This window comes from Eurosta solidaginis, chromosome 1, assembly GCF_040869045.1.
Source record: "Eurosta solidaginis isolate ZX-2024a chromosome 1, ASM4086904v1, whole genome shotgun sequence".
Classification (NCBI taxonomy): domain Eukaryota; kingdom Metazoa; phylum Arthropoda; class Insecta; order Diptera; family Tephritidae; genus Eurosta; species Eurosta solidaginis.
This window is the reverse complement of record NC_090319.1, coordinates 85,489,471-85,513,599: the sequence shown is the minus strand read 5'-3', so window position 1 is coordinate 85,513,599 and position 24,129 is coordinate 85,489,471. Positions and strand designations below refer to the sequence as shown.

Below are 24,129 nucleotides of genomic sequence, written 5' to 3'. Positions count from 1 at the left end.
TAAGAAACTCATCGAAAATTTTACTGACAGGCAGGCCTAGCAATAGAGCATGCGAGCTACCTGTTAGCGTTTTTGTAAGTAAACTTTTTTTTTAGAAAGCTGTAGTTTCTTGGGCCACTCGTTGTGGGCGACACTATGTTTTTGCATATCACAGAGGAATTATGTCTTCGAGAAGTTGTAAACGAGCCGCTATTTCGTTTTGCTATATATGTGGCGAATGTATTAAAAGAAGACAAAAAAAGTTTAGTTTAACTAAAAACACAAGGATTTACGAGACCTACCTAGCCTACTTCAGTCTACCTGTTAAAAACCAGGACAAAAAATGGGCTCCACATGTTTCATGTAATTCTTGCAGAAGCATTCTGGAGCGTATTTATTTTCTGTTTTTTATTGTACTAACTGTTTCATATATATATATATACATACATCTACATATATATAATTGCATAATAACTGAAATTGTTATGAAATGCTTTACGTTTTATTATAATTTGGTACCAGGATGAGAAAAGAGCCATGAAGTTCGCAGTGCCGAGGATTTGGAGGGAACCGAGTAATCATTACCCTGATTGCTATTTTTGTGTAGTGAAACCACTGAAAGGGAAACGTTTAAGGAAAACAAAATATCCGGAACTACCATCGACATTCGCTCCAGTACCACATTCGGAACAAAATTCTGTACCTGATCCACCTGTGTTGGAAAAGCAACTATTCCCTCAAGACAGCTTTCAAACACCGAGTTCATCTGCATCCGTACATTCCGAATTTTTTCCTCAATTTGAACCAGGAATACCACATCTCATCAACTCTGAAGACCTCAATGACTTAATAAGAGACTTAAATCTATCAAAAGACAAAGCAGAGTTATTAGCATCGCGGCTTAAACAACGAAATTTACTTACTTCTGATGTTCGAATATCTCGGCAAAGAAAGCGTCATGAAGAATGTTCTTGTTTCTACAGTAAGGAAGATTGACTCTGTTTTTGCTATGACGTGAAAGGTTTATTTGAAGCAATTGCTATTCCTTGTAATACAAATGAATGGCGCCTCTTTATCGACAGCTCAACAAAAAGTCTAAAAGCAGTTCTACTACACAATGGGAACAAATTTCCATCTATTCCACTGGCACATTCCATACATCTCAAAGAAAATTATGACAGTATTAAAATACTATTAACTGTAATCAAATATACGGAATACAAGTGGGAAGTTATTGGAGACTTCAAGATGGTTTTTTTTTATTACTGGAATGCAAGGTGGATATACCAAACACTCCTGTTATCTTTCCCTATGGGATAGCAGAAATGATGCCGCCACTATCGCCAAAAACATTGCCTGAACGTACTGAGTATGGAGTGGGAAGATTTAATATTAAACAATTGTCGATCCTAAAAATATATTGATGCCGCCATTGTATATTAAATTGGGCCTTATTAAACAATTTGTGAAGGCTCTTAATATTGAGTCTAAAGCTTTCAAAGGTAGGCGGCCACCGTGGTGTGATGGTAGCGTGCTCCGCCTATCACACCGTATGCCCTGGGTTCAACTCCCGAGCAAAGCAACATCAAAATTTTAGAAATAAGATTTTTCAATTAGAAGAAAATTTTTCTAAGCGGGGTCGCCCCTCGGCAGTGTTTGGCAAGCACTCCTGGTGTATTTCTGCCATGAAAAGCTCTCAGTGAAAACTCACCTGCTTTGCAGATGCCGTTCGGAGTCGGCATAAAACATGTAGGTCCCGTCCGGCCAATTTGTAGGGAAAAATCAAGAGGAGCACGACGCAAATTGGAAGAGAAGCTCGGCCTTAGATCTCTTCGGAGGTTATCGCGCCTTACATTTATTTTTTTTTTTTTATAAAGCTTTCAAATATTTGCAGACTTTTTTTCGAAAGCTGTCAGAGGCGAAAATTAAAGTTGGAGTCTTTGTTGGCCCTCAAATAAAAAAAATTATGAACTGAGATATTTTCCGGGACCTACTTAGCAATGAGGAGAAACTAGCGTGGAACAGTTTTAAGGCAGTAGTTCATGGCTTCTTGGAAATCATAGGGATGAACATTATGATGAGCTGATAACTGGCATGATTACGAATTTTTCCGCCATTGGATGTAGAATGTCGATAAGAAGCACATGTTACATTCACATCTGGATAAATTCAAAGATAATATGGGAGCTTATCCAGAAGAACACGGGGAGCGATTCCATCAAGATATAATGGAGTTTGAGAAACGCTACCAAGGCCAGTATACGGAAAGCATGATGGGGGACTGTATTTGGACGTTAATAAGAGAAAGTGTTACCGAATATGGCAGGAAAAGCAGGAAAACGCATTTTTAAACATTTAAACTGTATTCTAAAACTAAATTTATAAGCATCAATCTTAAATTGATTTTTACTATACTAGAATAAATCAAATCTATGTCAAATTTTGATGAGTTTTCATGTTTTTCGTTTTTCTCATTTTTTTTCGAACAAAACCAAATCAAAAATTTTTTATGTTCATATTGTTATTTCTGGAGCAAAAGCTATAAAAAAATATACGCACGACCCATGTACAAAAATGTTGTTGACCAGTGTAATAGTTGAGATTCCACTGAATCATGTTTGTCACACAAAGTTATGATGATGACCAAATAGTTTCAATAATGTTGGTATAACATTTATTCTAATTCACTTTTTTAAAAATTATGAGGTTTAATCGGTTCGATTACAGGATCGCCAATGTAATTGTTTGTAATAATAATGTAAATATTTTTAATAATTTTTAATAAAAAAACTTTTATTTTCTTAATATTCTAAGATTTAAATTTTTAATGAATTTAAAAAAATTATATTTCAAATAAAAAAATTTTCATGAACAAAAGTGTACATGATAAAATAATTTTATAAATTGAAAGTATATAAATTCAAAGTAGATATATAATAATTGACCCTATATACACATATCACATAATCGTTCTCAAATTAATATATCAATTCAATTGTGCAAATACTTGCAGTGGTGGAAAAAAGAATAGGGACAATTTACTGCCAAATACTAAATAAATTATATCAGCAGAACTTTAATATCTACCTTGGAATAGTGCACTCTATAAAAATAACATTTAAAGGTTGTTGCAATAAATTTAATTTTATGACTCAATAACCTATATTACTATTTTAATTTACTTTACATGCATGATGCCTTGCCTTGGCATTTTTTTTTTTTTTTTTTTTTTTTTTTTTTTTTTTTGAGGTGTACCACCTATGCAGGTCTACTGCTCGTGGTCAAAAAGGTATGTTTGTGTAGATTTGATTTTGCACAGCACTATTTAAAAATTTTGCACGCTCTACTGTGGATATAAACACGTCCATCTATATATTTACTTTTGCAACTCTTTTCACAGGGATTTTTAAGGTCATAATTTTAGTTTTTTAATAAATTAAGGTTTGTGAAATTTTCACAGGTGAGTATAATTTCCTTCCCAGGTAAGTAGCTTTTCTAAATAAGTGAGTGAGGTGAGTATACTTTTCTGCAGGGGTAAGTTTAATTTGCTTCACAAATACTAATCGTAATTTTTTGCACTTATTTAAAACCAAAAAATTAGATTTGAAAATAAAAATTAATCTCTCCCCGCTGGTGGACCACGATCAGGTGATCGATTCTATTTGTAATATGGCGTCTATGCAGAAGTTATCACACTTGGTTTATCCACAAGGGCTCCTATTGGTTGGTTTGATTCTAATTACAAAAAGGGACACGAAAAAATCACCAAGATGGGCGACGGAGTAAGCAAGTTGTGCCTTATTTTTATATTTAAAGTCTTACGCTAGATGAAGTAGTCTTAAAATCTTAATTTAAAAAAAATCATCAGTAGAAGACGTTGTAGGGTTCTTATTATTTTTATTTAACTTTGTATTTTAGTTACTTTGAACTTTGTAATTAAATGTATTATCAATATTTTAAGTTTCAATATTGATTTTCAATTTTCAAAAATTTTGATTGTTGTGAAAAATAAAAAAAAAAAGACGCATACATTTAGGCGTATTAATAAAATATAGTTTAAAGTTTAAAACGTGGTTTCAATTACCAAACTGGCGATCTTGCTTTAGTGATAAAGTGAACTTTTGTGAAAATTAAAAAAAAAAAAGTATATTACAAATAAAAAAAAAAAAGACAAATATGTGCGAATTGTAATAAAATCATAACAGATAACGACCAAAAAAAAAAGTAAATTGTGCAAAATGAGAAGAATCTCTCAAATAAAGAATTAAATAACAAAACAGCAGGCATTCATTCCAGTTTACATCGGTCAAAAAGCATACACGCCGACTTGGAAATAGTTTAAACAAAAGCAAAACCAAAAACAAATATTTAATCAACAAAATATGAACATTTTTGTGAAACACTCGGACACGTACAACTGGACAATTACGCCATTATCTGCCATTGCATCACAGTTTTGGTCGCCGCAGCTGGCCAAACTATTGAAAAATATTTACAAGGTATTTTAAAAAAATACGCGATATAGCCATAGCATCCAAGAAAATATTACAATCAATACGAAACGAATTTCGTATATCGTTACCCGAACATTTACCTCATATAGAACCAATATCTAATGCAGAAAGTCAGATTCGTCAAGAAGTTTCATTAATTTCAACTCAGTACAAAGATTTGTTACATCGTACGAAATCCCATCAAGACCGTATATCCGGATTGAACGTGTATCAACAAGAATTTGTAGAATAATGTGCAGTTTTTCAAGCTGATCCAAATCACTACTTCGGTTGCTCTTAGATATGTATAATTGTACCATTTATCATTAAATGCGATGTTAAGTAACAACAACAAAAACAATTAACAACGTAACTCATCAATATTGTATCATCCAACTATATTGAGGACACGCAATCTCAACAAAGCCGTTGCATAAACACAACTGTTATTTTTGAGTTCCCTGATTGAGCATCTAAAACACCAAAAGCCATTGCATTAACAGCAACAAACTGCATATTCACAGCAAGTATTTTGGTGAACAGTTATATTTATATTATATGTGTTTATGTATGTATCCTAATATATAGATATATTAGTATTATTGTAAACTCTCTCTTTATAGAATTACTAGTTTATTTTACTGTTTGTTAGTTAACTCTCTTTTCATTTAATTCATTATGATTCGTTCACCACAACATAATACGCAAACATCCACATTTACTAACAATTTAAACGATACTTTGATAGATTTATCACATGACACTTCTCAACAACAAATTACAAATCCATATGAAAATGTTACTCAAAATGAAATTTTATCGGTTTCAGTAAAACTTCCATTTATTCATGCCGAAACACAATTTAGTACTAAAAACCTTACACAAGAAAACACTAAATACGAACACATCATTACAGCACTTCCGCAGGAAGTGATAATAACTATTTTGGATTTTATCCAAAATCCCCCCATTAATAACAAATTTACTGAACTTAAAAAAGTGTTAATAGAAACACACTCACTTAGCGAAAATTCGAAACTTGATAAAATTTTAAACGATTCTGAGATGGGTGATTGTAAGCCATCAGAATTTTATCGCTCATTAATTATATTAGCCGGATCAAATTTTAGTGAAAATATTTTAAAGAAAATTTGGATGTGTAAACTTCTTAAAAATTTGAGTATGATTCTGGCTAGTTCGAGTTCTAATAATATTACCGAATTAACAAAATTAGCAGATAATATTTGGGAAATGATAAACAAAAATGAAGTACTTCCGTTCTTGCAGCGACGAACAACGGAAATTTAGAATTTTCAATGCGTCGCTTATTTATTTTTGATAGAGAAAACAAACAAAATTTTTTAATTGATAGTGGAGCAGAAATTTTGGTATTACCCGCGTCTAAATTTCCTCATACGAAACATTCCGACATAATTCTCACTGCAGCTAATGGCTCAACAATTGCCACTTACGGGAAAAGGCTTTTAAACGTAAATTTAGGTTTAAGACGTGAATTTCCCTTTACATTTTTGATTGCGGATATAGCCAAGCCAATAATTGGCGCTGATTTTTTTTGTAAAAATGGTCTTCTTATAGACATTAAACATAAACGTTTAGTAGATCCATTAACCAATCTCTCAGTTAATACAGTATCCTACTTTTGTGATATTCCATTACCTAAATTATTTGTGGTTGACAATAAATTTACAAAATTATTAAAAGAGTTTCCGTCACTTATTTCAGAGCCAGATTATACTAAACCTGTTAAACATACAACAGTATATCGATTTGTAACAGAAGGTAGTCCTCCATTTTCTAAGCCCAGGCGCTTAGATCCGGTAAAATACAAAGTCGCGAAAACGGAGTTTGATTTCTTAATTAAAACAGGCATTTGTCGGCCTTCAAATTCTTCAGTAGCATCACCACTTCACCTTGTACCTAAAAAAGAGTTGAATGATTGGCGTCCATGTGGTGATTTTAGAAGATTGAATATTGTAACTGTTCCCGATCGTTATCCCTTACCTCATATTCAAGATTTTAATATGAACCTTCATAATAAAAATATATTTTCAAAATTAGATTTAGTTAGGGCATATCACCAAATTCCTATGACTGAAGAAGATATTTATAAAACTGCTATTACTACTCCTTTCGGTATGTTTGAATTCATGAGAATGCCTTTCGGACTTAGAAATTCTGCACAAACCTTTCAAAGATTCATAAATGAGGTAGTAGGTGACTTAGATTTTGTATATGCTTACATCGACGACTTACTTATTGCAAGTAAAGAAGAAGAACAACATTTTAAAGATTTACGTATCCTTTTTCAACGCCTTACAGAGTACGGTTTAAACATTAAACCAAGTAAATGTACTTTTGGTGTAACAAATATAGATTTTTTAGGACATAATATTTCTGGAACAGGTATTCGACCTTCCGATGAAAAGGTATCAACTATTCGCAATTTCGAACGTCCAAAATCAGTTAAGCAGGCACAGAAATTTATTGGTATGGTAAATTATTATCATAGATACATTCCAAAACTAGCAGAATTTACAAACAAAATTTATGATCTAATTAACAAAGTAAGTAAGAAACGTGACAAATCTTTGGTATGGGACGAGAATTCGAATGAAGCATTTGAATGTATTAAAGATAAATTTGCATCTACGATATTGTTAAATCATTTTAACAAAGATGCTAAATTATCCTTAACAGTAGATGTATCTAACACAGCGATTGGGGGCGTTATACAACAAAATTACAATAGTAAAATTGAACCCATTGCATTCTTTTCTAAAAAACTTTCTCCAACTGAAATTAAGTATAGTGCTTTTGATAGGGAATTATTGGCGATTTACTTAAATATAAAACATTTTAGATATCTTTTGGAAGGACGACAATTTACAGTTTATACGGACCATAAACCTTTGACTACTGCTTTAAATTCAAAAACAGAACGAAGTCGTAGACAAACGAGACACTTAGAATTTATAGCACAATTTACTGATGACATACAATACATTAAAGGAGAATCCAATGTTGTAGCAGATACGCTATATAGAGCTTTCGAGGTTAATGCAATATATAATACAGAACTGAATTTTAAAATTTTACAAACTGAACAACAAAAAGATGATGACTTAAATCAACTTGTATCTGATTCTCAATATCTAAATTTAAAACGAATTAGTATTCCCATTTTAAATTTTAATATTTCGTGTGAAACTTCAGGAGAAACTCCTAGGCCATTTGTACCGAGTAATTTGCGAAAGACAGTATTTGATATTTTACATGGAATAGCACATCCGGGTACAATAGCTACACGACGGCTCATAGTTAAAAAATATTATTGGCCTAATATGAATAAGGATATTAATATTTGGTCAAAAGAGTGTCTTAATTGTCAAAAATCTAAGGTTTATCGTCATACAAAATCCCCTGTTGTCAAAATTCAAATTCGTAAGAATAGATTTGAACACATCCATTTAGATATAGTTGGACCATTACCTATTTCAAAAGGACATCGCTATATTTTAACGATTATTGAAAGATTTACCCGCTGGCCTGAGGCATATGCATTAAAAGATATTTCAGCAACTACAATAAGTTTTTTAGAGAATATATTTTTTAGAGAATATATTTCTCGATTTGGAGTTCCGTTAAAGATAACAACTGATCAATGTAGCCAATTTACATCGAAATTGTTTTCAGAGTTAACTAAATTACTTGGTAGTTACCAAATTACAACATCCGCATATCACCCCAAGGAAATGGTATGGTTGAAAGGTTTCATAGACAATTAAAAACTACTATAATAGCTAGAGAGGACACAAATAATTGGTGTGACGAGTTACCTGTCATATTACTTGGTTTGCGATCTATTTACAAAGAAGATATTTCGGCTACACCAGCGGAAATGGTTTTCGGTCAGAATTTACGTTTGCCAGGGGAACTTGTTGTGCCATCAGCTAAAAATTTTTCATCAACTGAAGTTTTAAGTAATTTACGCGAACATTTTCGAAATGTTAGATCAAATTTAAGTCATCATAAAGATGCTGATACTGGAATTTATGTTCCAAAAGATCTTCAAACTTGTAAATTTACATTTGTTCGAGTCATTAATAAACATTCATTATAACAACCATATGAAGGACCTTACAAAATTGTGGAAAAAGACCAAAAATGTTTTAAACTTGAAATAGATAATAATATTAAAACTATTCCTATTGATAGATTAAAACCTGCAATAATTGAAACAACAGACACAAACAACACCAAGAATTTACATAAAAAGAGAGTTACATTCAATTTGTTTAATGATAAATTTTCTTGAAGGGGGAGTAATGTAGGGTTCTTATTATTTTTATTTAACTTTGTATTTTAGTTACTTTGAACTTTGTAATTAAATGTATTATCAATATTTTAAATTTCAATATTGATTTTCAATTTTCAAAAATTTTGATTGTTGTGAAAAATAAAAAATAAAATAGACGCATACATTTAGGCGTATTAATAAAATATAGTTTAAAGTTTAAAACGTGGTTTCAATTACCACAGACGTGAATATCAAAAACGTACGGGAGTATGCTCCTAACCAATACTTTAAATAGCCTCGTCATAAAACAATATGAGTCCCAAAAGATGTTTCTAATAAAATTAAGTTAGTTGACGCTTAGGCTTTTTCCGCCTTTGCTTAGCAAGTCACTCCAGTCATTCCTGCTTTGCGATAACTGGTACCAATTGGAAGCACCTGAACATAACATGACCAGCGAAGCTTTTGGGCCTTAATTCATTTCACAAAAAAAATCGTATAAAATCCTAAAAACGAAGAAAAATTGGGCTTGATTTTACCCCATAGAAACGCTTCCCTTAATTTATGGAATCAAGTAGTGTTGCCAAAAGTGAGATGTTTTTTTACTTGGTCATAGGAATAATTTTCTTAAAAGCATTCAAGTACTGATATGAGCTATAAAGGACGCTGTACAATTATTTTCCCAGACAACTCGAAGTTCTGCTCCCTGATTCTAGATTTGCTCCATAAAGTTTTGCACCATGGCGAAAAGCAACTAATTATTTGCATGATACAGACGGAATACTACATCACCGAACTCAAGCAGAAAGTAAACAAATGCATATTCAACTGCAAGAGTGAATGCGCTCTTAAATAATGGCCGCTATGCTCCGGACGTGTCACTTACCCGGTGTCCTTTTACGTAACCGGCGCTGACTTCGCTGGCCCATTTATGGTGAGGACGTCCCCCTTGGAACGAGCTTCCTACTCGAAAGCATATTTGAATACTTCTTTATTGGTTTTACTGGTATGTAAATAATTAATTATTATTTTAATTTGTTGTCTTCAAGACCAAGTTATATTATAAAAAAAGCAAGAGCTTAAAGAAAAACCATATGGACTGCACCAAAAATCTTCGTCTAATGAGATAATAGCACCTGATTGGCGCCCTCAATTGACGGTGGTAAGGGGTAAAAAAAAACAACAAACCGTAGAAAACGAGTTATAAATATAAACTTGCAAAGTGCATTGATGGTCTGATGCGCTAAACGTCAAGCCTTCAATGTGTGGATCGCTGATGATAAACCGTCATGGCTCTTGAAATAGTCGGCTATACGGTCTATGAACTTTGCTTTTTTCTAATTTACTCGTTTTATATGTATAATAATTTAATATAATATAACTTAAACATTAAACATACATTTACAAAAATAATAAACTTGGTCTTGAAGACAACAAATTAATATAATAATTAATTATTTACAGACCAGTAAAATCAAACATAACAGAAAGGAAATTTTTTTTTTCACTCAGGCCATTTAACCTTGAGCAAATTTTTGGTTAGAAGTACCTAATTAAAATTAAAATGCCCTTAATGATGAAAAATACAAAATATTTATACAGCTTTTTAAAATAACATTTCTCTAGAAATTTCTTATTTATTAGCTATATATTTTTATGATGTGTACAAAGCGTGCAATAAATTGGTCTTATTTGTTTCCAAACTGCTAGCTAATATGTTCTATCATACACTGTCAAAAAACCAGAGTTTGGAGCAGTGCAATAAATTTTGAGCAATAACACTGCTCGAACTTAAGTGGGACGACATAAACAAGATCTTGTTCAAAGTGTTAATGAGGCCTTAATTTGTAATGGATTAAAGCATTCCATATTTCTAATATTCGTAAAATTAATGTGTTTTAGACGGCTTCTATAGGAATTTGGAAAATGAGTTTACGTCGCCTCAAATAATGTATGTAGTAGACTTTGGTTATTTCGTTATCTGTGGAGACTTGAATGTTAACTTACTTGTTTCTGATTGCTCTACTGATGGATTATTACAGAATGTTGCCGCGGCTGGCCTTTCTATTGTTAATAGAAACGTACCCACAAGATATGCCAATAACTGCTGTCCTAGTCTCCTGGACTATTTTATTGTTTCTGATCCTAAAAGTGTTTTAAAATTTGACCAGCTTTCGTTCTTGTCTGACCATGACTTAATTTTTTGTGCCCTGAACTTTAAATTTGACCAAGACAGTATAGAAAGTTTTAGAGACTACCGTTTAGTTGACAATAATGCCCTTTTTTCGATTTGTCCCGTGTCGATTGGTGTGAATGTTGGCGTCTCCCATCTGTTAATGACAAGCTTGACTTTCTCAATAATAAAATAGTTGAAGCTTTTCACAAGCATGTACCCCTACGCACCCGAAACGTCAAGTCCATATCATGTCCATGGTTCAATAACAAAGTTATAGCTGCAATAAAAGGTCAGAATAAGGCGTACTGCAACTGGAAGAAGAAAAGACGTAACTCGGACTGGACTTCTACAGAAATGCGAGGATTCTCGCCACAAGGGCCATTAGAATAGAAAAATGTAGGTATTTTTCATCACGTCTCGGCCCTGAACTTCCGTCTAATGTCCTATGGCGAAATCTTAAAAGTCTGCGAGTGTGTAGTAAAGATCTTCCTGAGTGTACTGTGAGCTCGACTGTCCTTAATAATGCGTTTGTTAGTAGTGCTGTATCTACTTTAAGTGCAATGAATGTTCGTTTTAGTGAATCTGCTTGTTTTCAAGGTGTCATGTTTGAGTTCTCTACGGTACCGGAAGCCGATGTAATAAGATGCATCCTTAAAATTAAGGCCAAAGCAATCGGAGTAGATGGAATTCCAATTATATTTGTAAAACTGATTCTGCCTCTCATTGTAGGGACAATTACCTATATAATCAACCATTCGATAACAACTTTAGATGTGCGTGGTTAGTTCCGTTGACTTTTCAGACCGCTTTTGGGGTATGAATACTATTCAGTGGGCATCTAGGAACGCCAGGGAGTATATTAAAAAAAACAAGTAAGGAAGGCTAAGTTGGGGTGTAACCGAACATTACATACTCAGCTGAGAGCTATGGAGACAAAATAAGGGAAAATCACCATGTAGGAAAATGAACCTAGGGTAACAGTGGAATGTGTTTGTATGACATGTGTATCAAATGGAAGACATTAAAGAGTATATAAGAGAGGGAGTAGGCCATAGTTCTACGGGTGGACGCCATTTAGGGATATCGCCATAAAGGTGGACCAGAGGTGACTCTAGAATGTGTTTGTACGATATGGGTATCAAATGAAAGGTGTTAATGAGTATTTTAAAAGGGAGTGGGCCTTAGTGCTATAGGTGGACGCCTTTTCGAGATATCGCTATAAAGGTGTACCAGGGGTGACTCTAGTATGTGTTTGTACGACATCCATATCAAATGAAAGGTTTTAATGATTATTTAAAACGTAGTGGGCCTTAGTTCTATAGATGGACGCCTTTTTGAGACATGGCCATAAGGGTGGACCAGGGTGACTATAGAATGTGTTTGTAAGATATGGGTATCAAATTAAAGGTATTAATGAGGGTTTGAAAGGGAGTAGCCCTTAGTTGTATATATGAAGGCGTATTCGAGATATCGACCAAAATGCGGATCAGGGTGACCCAGAACATCATCTGTCGGGTACCGGTAATTTATTTATATATGTAATACCACGAACAGTATTCCAGCCAAGATTCCAAGGGCGTTTGATTTCGCCCTGCAGAACTTCTTCATTTTCTTCTACTTAATATGGTAGGTGACACACCCATTTTACAAAGTTTTTCTAAAGTTATATTTGGCGTCAATAAACCAATCCAATTACCATGTTTCATCTCTTTTTTCATATTTGGTATAGAATTATGGCATTTTTTTATTTTTCGTAATTTTCGATATCGCAGAAGGGGGCGTGGTCATAGTCGGATTTCGGTCATTTTTTATACCCAGATAAAGTGAGTTCAGATAAGTACGTGAACTAAGTTTAGTAAAGATGTACCGATTTTTGCTCAAGTTATCGTGTTAAGAGCCGAGCGGAAGGGCAGACGGACGACTGTGTATAAAAACTGGGCGTGGCTTCAACCGATTTCGCCCATTTTCACAGAAAACAGTTAACGTCATAAAATCTATGCCCCTACCAAATTTTACAAGGATTGGTAAAGTTTTGTTCGACTTATGGCATTAAAAGTGTTCTAGACGAATTAAATGAAAAAGGGCGGAGCCACGCCCATTTTGAAATTTTCTTTTATTTTTGTATTTTGTTGCACCATATCATTACTGTAGTTGAACTTTGACATAATTTACTTATAAACTGTAAAGAAATTAAATTTTTTGTTAAAATTTTACTTTTAAAAAAAATTTTTTTTAAAGTGGGCGTGTTCGAAATTCGATTTTGATGATTTTTACTTAGCACACATACAGTAATAGGAGCGTTCCTGCCAAATTTCATTATGATATCTTCAACGACTGCCAAATTACAGCTTGCAAAACTTTGAAATTACCTTCTTTTAAAAGTGGGCGCTGCCACGTCCATTGTCCAAAATTTTACTAATTTTCTATTCTGCGTCATAAGCTCAACTCACCTGCTAAGTTTCATCGCTTTAGCCGTCTTTGGTAATGAATTATCGCACTTTTTCGATTTTTCGAAATTTTCGATATCGAAAAAGTGGGTGTGGTTATAGTCCGATTTCGTTCATTTTAAATAGCGATATGAGATGAGTGCCCAGTAACCTACATTCCAAATTTTATCAAGATATCTCAAAATTTACTCAAGTTTTCATGTTTACGGATGGACGGACGGACGGGTGGACATGGCTAAATGAATTTCTTTTTTCGCCCAGATCATTTTGATATAGAGAAGTCTATATCTATCTCGATTAGTTTATGCCGTTACGGATTACCGTTATGCGAACAAAGTTAATATACTCTGTGAGCTCTGCCCAGCTGAGTATAAAAACAACAAACAGTAGAAAACGAGGTACAAATAGAAACTTGCGAAGTGCATTGATGGCCTGCTGCGCTAAACGTCAAGCCTTCAATGTGTGGATCGCTGATGATAACCCGTCATGTGTTTTGAAATAGTCGGCTATACGGTCTATGAACTTGGTTTTTTATTTATTTTATTAATTTATTTTATTTATTTCTTACGGCTTATACTGAGCCTAGCTTATACCTATATATAGTAATTAATATATAATCTAATTAAATTAATTTATATGCATCTATTGACTGCCCAAATGGAGTGAGAGATGGGTAGCAGACGAATGACACCAATGCAAGGATTTTGCCCGTTGTATCTGACGCTGTTAATGTATTTAAAGTGCGAAGGCAACATCTGAACGGCGATGCACTTACTAGGATGAGTGATGCGTTACAGTATGAGCTTCCGCTAGTTTTTTCGTACGTGGGAAAGCTTCCTAGGGCCAGCGTAGAGTAATCGGGATGTATGCAATGCTATTGATGATTCGAAAGTTTGCCCATCTTGCACTAGAATGGCAGTGTTCTACAGTAATTGTACAATTTGTGTTTAAATTCCCTTATGTTACTAGATTTAACATCATTTAGTAATTCATTGTAGAATTTAATTCTTATTACCTCGTCTCGTAGACCATATATAACGCAACAGTTTTTGTGAATGCATTAAGTCGTTGTGAAGAACTCAAAGTGTGAAGTGCTAATTTCAGATAAAAAAATATTTCAAAAAAAATAATAAGTGAAGTGACCATTCCAAATCAAAAAGTTTACAATGAATCCACCATCCTCTACACCGCAAGATGAAGCAACTACATCAACAACTATCGAAAACCCAATGAGTCATATACCCAAGCATGATGTTACTGTTTTTGGTGTGTCTACTGATTTAACTGATCTTAATTTACCAAGCCATCTGGATTTCTTGAGATATTATTTTTACTTAAGCGAACGTGCTAAAACAGAACAAAAAAAGTTTTCCCATAAATTATTCACTATTCAAGTACAAGATAAGTTGATTGGAATTTGGGAAAAACTTGGTATGGAAATAATGCTGAAAAAAAGTGTATTTAATAAATTGAATAAATTGCTTGACAAGTATCTAGAGCAAATCAAGAGAAGAAACAACACCCAACAATTTACAGAGTATGTAAAATCTCTGGAAACAATTTTGTACATTGGAACATGTAAATGCGATTTGAAGGCAGCTCCATGTGCATGCGGCTGGGTTCCCGAACGCCTCAAAGAGTTCATGGACGATCAGCATAATCAGAGAAGACTAACAATGGATGCATTTATGATGGAAACTGAAGAGCAAGGAGCAACGTCTATGTCATCAATGCTAACATACCAAGATCCCGATGATTCAACATACGCACCGCCACCGGTTCAAGAAGATATGGATAGAAGCACAAGTTCACAATACACAGAGAGATACGATTGTTTCAACTTTGCCTTGGTATGTGACAGATTTGGTGTGCCTGACAGAGTAGCATCAGCATTGGGAACCGCTCTTTTACAAGATCTTAAAATTAAAGATAAGCTTGGGAAACCTCTCATCATGGATAAATCGAAAGTTCGCAGAGAAAAAGAGAAATGCAGACAAGAAGTGCTTCGCAAACACTTAGATGATATCAATTTGTTAGCGTTTTCATTCGATGACAGAAAAGGTGATACTTTAACGATAGATAAAATTGATGAGAAGTATCATACTAAGATGGTAAAAGACCTCATCTTGTTATTTTGAGAGAACCCAATTCTGAATTGATTGGTTACGTAAGACTGGAACATGAAACCGCTGAATACAAAACAACCAAATTAAATGGTTTTTTCAACGATAAAAACATATCACTGGATGCATTAATTGGAATATGCACTGACGGTGAGCCAACAAACACTGGCCCACACGGTGGAATTATACGACGATTCGAATTGCTGTTAAAAATACAATTGCATTGGTTCGTTTGCCTTCTACACTTCAACGAACTTCCGTTTCGGCATTTGTTTGAAGCTTTGGATAAATCAACCAGCACTGGACCATGATCGGCAACCGGAAAACTGAGCCGTCAAATCGAAACTTGTGAAACTCTTCGGGTAAGTTATTGCTATCACTCATTTATTATAATTGTCAACCATTTTTAATTAATTTATTATGATATATTTTCAGGTGGTGGACGGCTTCCAAAAAATTGAGTTGCAAAATATGCCCCCTGCTCCAGAAAAAATTGAATTTTCCACCGATTCGAAGTACTTATACGACATGGCCCATGCAATTTCTAGCGGCGTGGTTCCGGTGGATCTGGCTAACATCAAACCAGGAAAAATTGTACGTTCTTGGGGGCTCACCAAGGCCGCTAGATTATTGCGATTATATTGTAACGAATCTGCCGCAAATCCTCTTATTTGCAATCTTCTGCCAACGTTCGTATCGCTGGACTGTTGAATAAATAACTCCAATATTGAATAATGGAAAAATGGCCTTTATTAAAGTACTTCACAATAACACTTATACTTTGCAACGAATAGCTCGCTTAATAACCAAACTGATTGATAGCTCAACTCAAACTGAAACTTCTTACTCGCCTGCCCCGCTTTTATAGTTTACGCTGCATACTTCTAGGTTCTTCCATTTCCAGAACTTACCAACTATATTCGTGTGTGTATAGTTCTCATATAGTTCCTACTTGTTTACAATTGTCTACTTTTTAGCGCTTCTCAGATGTACATATGTGAGTTTGTAGTTTACAGTCTCCCGCACACACATAAGCGTATAAGTAAATTCATCTGTGTGTGACATCCCATCTCTCGCTGCCTTGTATGTAAATGTTGCTCGTCGGAATGTGTACATATGTGTAGACGCAATTATTGATTCGTTTATGTAGATACATAATGATTGAATTATTGATGTGAATTCACGTCACTGCTTAGCATCGGCCTGGAGATGGCAGCACTCCTTAGTTTTGCTAATATTCGTAACACTGCCCTCCACTTAAGTCTGATCGTCCCGATCAGACAAATCTCCCAATCTAAACGCCGCTAGCATCTCCAAATGTACCACCCTTCTAATCCGTGGTTTCCCAGTGGTTTGTATTCGGTAGATGGTATCACTGATCTTCTTCACAACTTTGTACGGGCCTTCCCAACTGCACCGAAATTGGGCTGGAACACCTTTCCGCCGGTGAGGGTTGTTTAACAGTACCAAATCTCCATTCCGGAAACCTTCCGAATTATTTTCCCTGTCGTACCTGTGTTCCATCTTACTACTCATTATTCTGGATCGTTCTCTCGCACTCTGTTGCTTGGCCAATGAAGAACTACTTTGTAGAGATTGTTCTTGACGGATTGGCTTCACATACTCAGTATCGTTCCGACGTTTCCCAACAAAAGTGCGCGCTGGCTTGAAACCATCCTTGCATTCTTTCTGAAAAATTCTTTCAGTCATTTTAGTGCGTCCATTAGGGTTTGTTGATGCCGGTCTTTTCCTCGCAGGTACTTTTAATTTCGCTTTATTTGGCACATTCGATCCATCAAACTTTGCTCGATCTACTTTCCTTGACTTTCGTGGTCTCTGTCGAATCTCCTCCACCAGCACTCGCTTACTGATGAACCCTTTTTCCAAACTGAAGTTAAGTGGCACATCTTGGTTCTTATAATGTATCACCCTTCTCTGCATATCGATCTTGATGTCATGGTCAACCAAGAAATCCACTCCCAATATAACTCCATCAACGATCTCCGCCACAACGAATTTGTGTAGAACCATGACCTTCCCAATTAGGACTTCACATATTACTTCTCCCTGGACTTGGTTATATTCGCCTGTGACCGTACGCAACCTCGCTCCAGGTAATGACTTTACTCTCTTGTAGACCAAATCAGATCGAATCAAGGAATGAGATGCGCCCGTATCTACAGTCAGTACACGCTCCTTGCCATCCACATTCCCTCTGACGGTAAGACTACTTGATTTCCTTCCAATTTGCGACACAAATATCACAGGACATTCAATAGCCGGGGCAAGTTTTCGTTCTTTATCTCTTACTCGCTCTTGCTCATCTCCTCCAGCTTTGCCTTTACGGCCACCCATATTGTTGGAACTATTAGGACCAAGATCGCAATGACGTGCAATGTGACCGGACTTCCCGCATTTGAAGCATTTGATAACTTTTTCACTCCGCTTTTGCGATCCTTTCAGCACCTCCAATATTGCGTCTACCCACTCTGGCCTTTCTACTTCCACACGGCGTGCTTTGAAAACTGGCTTACGCAGAAGCGACGCTGTTTCCTGAATCAGAGCTTGTGACACCGTTTCTGCGAATGTTGGCTTTGGGTTTGCGTATGTAGCTCGCTTCGTTTCGATGTCCCGTATGCCATTTATAAAGCTCTGAATCTTCACTCTTTCCGTGTATTCCACGGTTGCATCCGCATTTGCAAGATGAGCCAATCTTTCAATGTCCGAAGCAAACTCCTGCAAAGTCTCGTTAGCTTTTTGGTAGCGGTTTTGCAATTCTATTTGAAATATCTGTTTCCTGTGTTCGCTTCCGTATCGCCGTTCTACAGCAGCCATCAATGCGTCATAACTGTTCCGTTCGTACTCTGGAATAGTCTGTAAGATTTCCGCGGTAGGCCCTTTCAGTGCCACGAACAGAGCTGCAACTTTATCTTCAGCATTCCATTGGTTCACTACTGCGGTCTTCTCAAACTGTAGCTTAAAGACCTGAAAAGGAACAGAACCGTCAAAGGATGGTGTCTTTACCTTTGGATTACTAGTTGAAACTGCTGGGCGATTTAGTTGCAACTGCTCGATACGTCCTCTCAAAGCATCCACCTCGGCCTCGATTTTTTCTTCAAACTGTAAAATTTTTGTATCTTGCGCCTCCAACTTCGAGGAAATACGTCCTTCTTGCTCTTCCAGTTGAGCAGAGATCTGCGATGATATCTGTGCTGAAATTTGAGCCGACATTTCGGATATCCGTGCCTCTTGTGCTTCCATCTTCGATGTAATCTGTGTCGACATTTCTGACATACGCATTTCTTGTGCTTCAATCTTCGATGTTATTCGTGTCTCTTGGGATTCCATTTGTGATGACATATAAGTTTTCTGTTCTTTTAGTTGAGATGACATATACGTTTTCTGTTCTTCTAGTTGTGATGACATGTTGGTGGATATTTGTGATGACATTTCTGTTATACGTGCCTCTTGCGCTTCCATCTTGGATGTTACTGTCGATGTTTGAGCAGTTATTGCAGCCAAAATCATGTTCAAGTCTGTGCTGGTAATTGTCTGCGATGTTTCGTTTTTCTCTTCAATTTTTGTTGTTGTCTCGTCCCCATCAGGATAAAAGACATACTCGTCCACATCAATTCCTTCTGCTTCCATTGCCTCTCGTAGCCGTGCCTGAAGTTCAAGTTTAACGCCGCTTGTATTCAATCCACGGCTCTCCAACTCCTTCTTTAGTTGCTGGATCTCCAATTCACTGAACTTTGCCATGTCCTTGTTTTCCTCTGGAATTTATTCAACAATTCCTCTTCTGACACCAATTGTAACGAATCTGCTTCCAAATCCTCTTATTTGCAATCTTCTGCCAACGTTCGTATCGCTGGACTGTTGAATAAATAACTCCAATATTGAATAATGGAAAAATGGCCTTTATTAAAGTACTTCACAATAACACTTATACTTTGCAACGAATAGCTCGCTTAATAACCAAACTGATTGATAGCTCAACTCAAACTGAAACTTCTTACTCGCCTGCCCCGCTTTTATAGTTTACGCTGCATACTTCTAGGCTCTTCCATTTCCAGAACTTACCAACTATATTCGTATGTGTATAGTTCTCATATAGTTCCTACTTGTTTACAATTGTCTACTTTTTAGCGCTTCTCAGATGTACATATGTGAGTTTGTAGTTTACAGTCTCCCGCACACACATAAGCGTATAAGTAAATTCATCTGTGTGTGACATCCCATCTCTCGCTGCCTTGTATGTAAATGGTGCTCGTCGGAATGTGTACATATGTGTAGACGCAATTATTGATTCGTTTATGTAGATACATAATGATTGAATTATTAATGTGAATTCACGTCACTGCTTAGCATCGGCCTGGAGATGGCAGCACTCCTTAGTTTTGCTAATATTCGTAACAATATGTTACAACGGAAAATCTAGATGCAAATGTAAGAATTCTGGTTGAATTTATAATTAAATGTTATGTGCCAATGTACTTCAATATCAAGTATTACAGCTCTTTCGTGTACGGTAGTGCATTATTTTTCAAGTTCATTGGTTGGTCACGATTTATAGAACCTCGTTTACGCAAAATTTTTAATCAAGTAATTAAAGATAATTCATATTATGCGCATTCGGAAAATATCTTGTTATCAATGTTGTTTGATGATAGCAAAGAAAAGCGCGACTGTGCCATCAAGAAAATTCTACGCTATCGAACCGATGTTGACGAGCCAATGGAACTTAGAGTTTATAAAAAACCAGATATAAACTTTAATTGCACAAGTTATACGGAAATGATCAATTTGAATGATAAAAATATCGTATTTGAACCACCATTCACGCGAAGCATTCCGTACGATACATTGAAAGAATATTTAAATCAAGATGATCCACCGTTTAATGATCCAAAAATTCCACCACACATACAAGGAACGGAACGACATGTTTAATTGCTAGCTAGCGTTTCCAAACGGGTTATACCGGCAAATGTAGAGGCTGTTATGGCGACGACATTAGAGAGCCGTGCGAAATTGCCCAGACTTGAAAGTAAAAAAGACTTCAAACAATAATTTTTTTAGTTTCTTTTCTATAACTCACTTAAATTAATATTTTCATTTACATATGTTCTGATTAATAAATAAATTTCTTAAGAGAAAAAATAGATGTTATTATAAATAAATAATAAATATTATTATAAATAAATAAATAAAAATAAAGAAAAAACATAGCCATTTAGCTGATTTTTTCATGTAAAGTGTAAAACCGGCGATTTTTTGAAATGTTTGTATGGCGAACCCCCAGGGGGATTCCAGGGGGTGTGCCACTGGCATCGGTGGGTCGGGCCTCCAAAGTTAGTGGGTGTCGGTCTTACATTTGGACTCGATTGGAGCACTCTAAATGGGTCAAAGTGGGATTTTTCAAAATTTGCCCCTACCCAAAAGTTCGACCCAAATTGGGGGACATCAGAATTCGTTTTAGAGGTATGGTTCCTTCGGCAAAATTTCTTATTTTGGTCCCTAAAATATGATTTTCACAGAGCAATGGGCGATTTTTTTGCCTCCCCACAAATCGACCTAATAAGCAGGTAGAGTAAAATCATTTATTCTTCTTGTATTTATGGAATGAACATTTCTTACATATTTTATGTTACTTTTCAAATAATCAGGCAAGTTGCCTTCTAAGTATTAGGTTTCTAATAAAATTCATCGTATGATAAAACAGTACCTGTTTAATGCTTAGCCAATTTAGAGTGGCGAGCATATCTCTGATAGGCGTGTCATAGCGTTTCCTAAGAATAAATCGCATAGCTCAGTTCTGTTGCTTTTGCAATTTGTAAATTTGGTTATCTCTCATAATGAAGAATAATGTTGGACAATATATGATGTGAGGTTCGATTGTCGATCTGTAAACCATTACCTTGTACCGTCTACTTAAGTACTTATAGGTTCTTTGCATGAAATATATCTTTTTGGCTATTTTCCCAACCGTGTAATCGATGTGCTCACTAAAGTTGAGTTTATCATAGATTTTGATTCTTAAGTACTTGATAGTACTGACTTTGTCAATAGCTTCGCTGTTTATATCTAGAAGTGACAACTCATTGTTTTGAAAATTCCTTCTTGATATATCCATAAATTTTGTTTTGCTTATATTGAGTCTCAATCTATTCGAGCATAACCAATCATATACTCTATTTAAGTCTTCTTGTAATTTTATATATATTTCAGTGATATTATCTCCACTAAGCATCATTAATGTATCGTCAGCAAAAAGTTTAATATCACAGTACTCTAGAGAATTGGTTATATCATTAATATAGATATTAAACAATATAGGTGCCAGGACAGACCTTTGCGGAAGTCCAACAGGCACCTCTCTTCTTTCTGACAGGGATGATCCAATTACAGTTCTTTGACTTCTCTTCATGATAAAGTCTTGGAACCATTTTAGCTCCGTTTTTCTAATTTATTCATATTCTATGTATAATAATTTAATATAATATAACTTGTAAAATATACATTTTACAAAAATAATAAACTTGGTCTTGAGGACAACGAATTAATATAATAATTAATTATATACAGACCAGTGAAACCAAACATAACAGAAAGGAAATTTTTTTTTCACTCAAGCCATTTAACCTTGAGTAAATTTTTGGTTAGAAGTACCTAATTAAAATTAAAATGCCTTAATGATGAAAAATACAGAATATTTATACAGCTTCTTAAAATAACATTTCTCTAGAAATTTCTTATTTATTAGCTTTATATTTTTATGATGTGTACAAAGCGTGCAGTAAATTGGTCTTATTTGTTTCCAAACTGCTAGCTAATATGTTCTATCGTACACTGCCAAAAAACCAAGGTTTGGAGCAGTGCAATAAATTTTGAGCAATAACACTGCTCGAACTTAAGTGGGACCACATAATCAAGATCTTGTTCAAAGTGTTGATGAGGCCTTAATTTGTAATGGATTAAAGCATTCCATATTTCTTAAGTTCGTAAAATTAATGTGTTTTAGACGGCTTCTATAGGAATTTGGAAAATGAGTTTACGTCGCCTCAAATAATGTATGTAGTAGACTTTGGTTATTTCGTTATCTGTGGAGACTTAAATGTTAACTTACTTGTTTCTGATTGCTCTAGCGATGGATTATTAGAGAATGTTACCACGGCTGGCCTTTCTATTGTTAATAAAAACTTACCCACAAGATATGCCAATAACTGCTGTCCTGGTCTGTTGGACTATTTTATTGTTTCTGATCCTAAAAGTGTTTTAAAATTTGACCAGCTTACGTTCTTGTCTGACCATGACTTAATTTTTTGTGCCCTGAACTTTAAATTTGACCAATCCAGTATAGAAAGTACATATATTTTTAGAGACTACCGTTTAGTTGACAATAATGCCCGTTTTTCCAATTTTACCCGTGTCGATTGGTGTGAATGTTGGAGTCTCCCATCTGTTAATTTCAAGCTTGACTTTCTCAATAATAAAGTAGTTGAAGTTTTTGACAAGCATGTACCCCTGTGCATGCGAAACGTCAAGTCCGCTTCATGTCCATGGTTCAATAACAAAGTTATAGCTGCAATAAAAGTGCGGAATAAGGCGTACTGCAATTGGAAGAAGAAAAGACGTAACTCGGACCGTGACTCCTGCAGAAATGCGAGGAAATCGCCACAAACACCATTAGAATAGAAAAATTTAGGTATTTTTCATCACGTCTCGGCCCTGAACTTCCGCCTAATGTCCTATCGCGAAATCTTAAAAGTCTGCGAATGTGTGGTAAAGATCTACCTGAGTGTACTATGAGCTCGACTGTCCTTAATAATGCATTTGCTAGTAATGATGCATCTACTTTAAGTCCAATGAATGTTCTTTTTAGTGAATCTGCTTGTTTTCAAGGTGTCATGTTTGAGTTCTCTACGGTACCGGAATCCGATGTAATAAGATGCATCCTTAAAATTAAGACCAAAGCAATCGGAGTAGATGGAATTCCAGCTACTCATATAATCAACCATTCGATAACAACCTCATGCTTCCCGGAATCGTGGAAAGTGGCCAAAGTTCGACCTCACCCCGAAAATAGAAAAGTGTTTCCCCGGGAAATTTCAGGCCTATTAGCATCTTACCGATTCTATCAAAAGCGTTCGAAAGCTTATTGGCACAACAAATCAGAACAACGTCTCTGTACACAATCTACTCTCGCCATACCAGTCAGGCTTCAGAGGTGGGCACAGCTGCTCGACTGCTCTTATAAAAATCTTGAATGACATACGCGTACCCCTTGACAAAGGCCAACTAACAAACCTGTGTCTACTCGGTTTCTCGAAAGCCTTGGACTCAGTCAATCACACACTACTGTGATATAAGCTACAATAGTATTTTAGATTCAGTAATAATGCTCGAAAGATGATGGAAAGCTATTTATCAGCCAGGCTTCAAATTGTTATGAATGGAACAGATGTGTCAGAGCCGATGGAAAAAGTGCGGGGCCCCCCAGGGATCTATACTTGGCCCTTTGCTTTTTAGTATTTTTATCAATGATGTGTTCAATGTATGTAGATATGTAAATATGCACGCTTATGCTGATGATATT

The 24,129-nt window shown here is 35.3% G+C and overlaps 1 protein-coding gene and 1 long non-coding RNA gene across 12 annotated transcripts in view; one reads left to right on the top strand and one right to left on the bottom strand.

Annotated features, from left to right (window-relative positions):
- Positions 1-24,129, top strand: part of LOC137236394 (uncharacterized protein ZK1073.1) — a 469,888-nt gene that overhangs the window by 314,912 nt on the left and 130,847 nt on the right. For 9 of the 11 annotated variants that reach the window (XM_067758970.1, XM_067758969.1, XM_067758968.1 and 6 more), the window contains one exon: positions 4,086-9,174. The exons of the other annotated variants lie outside the window; for them this stretch is intronic. In XM_067758970.1, the coding sequence (XP_067615071.1) occupies positions 5,789-8,278 (2,490 nt within the window). In that variant the 5' untranslated portion in view covers positions 4,086-5,788 and the 3' untranslated portion in view covers positions 8,279-9,174. Of the gene's footprint in view, positions 1-4,085; positions 9,175-24,129 lie in introns of those variants that run through there. 11 annotated transcript variants of the gene reach the window in all.
- The window catches only part of LOC137236397 (uncharacterized), a 142,843-nt gene that overhangs the window by 59,602 nt on the left and 59,112 nt on the right, over positions 1-24,129 (bottom strand). The gene's annotated exons all lie outside the window — the stretch shown is intronic.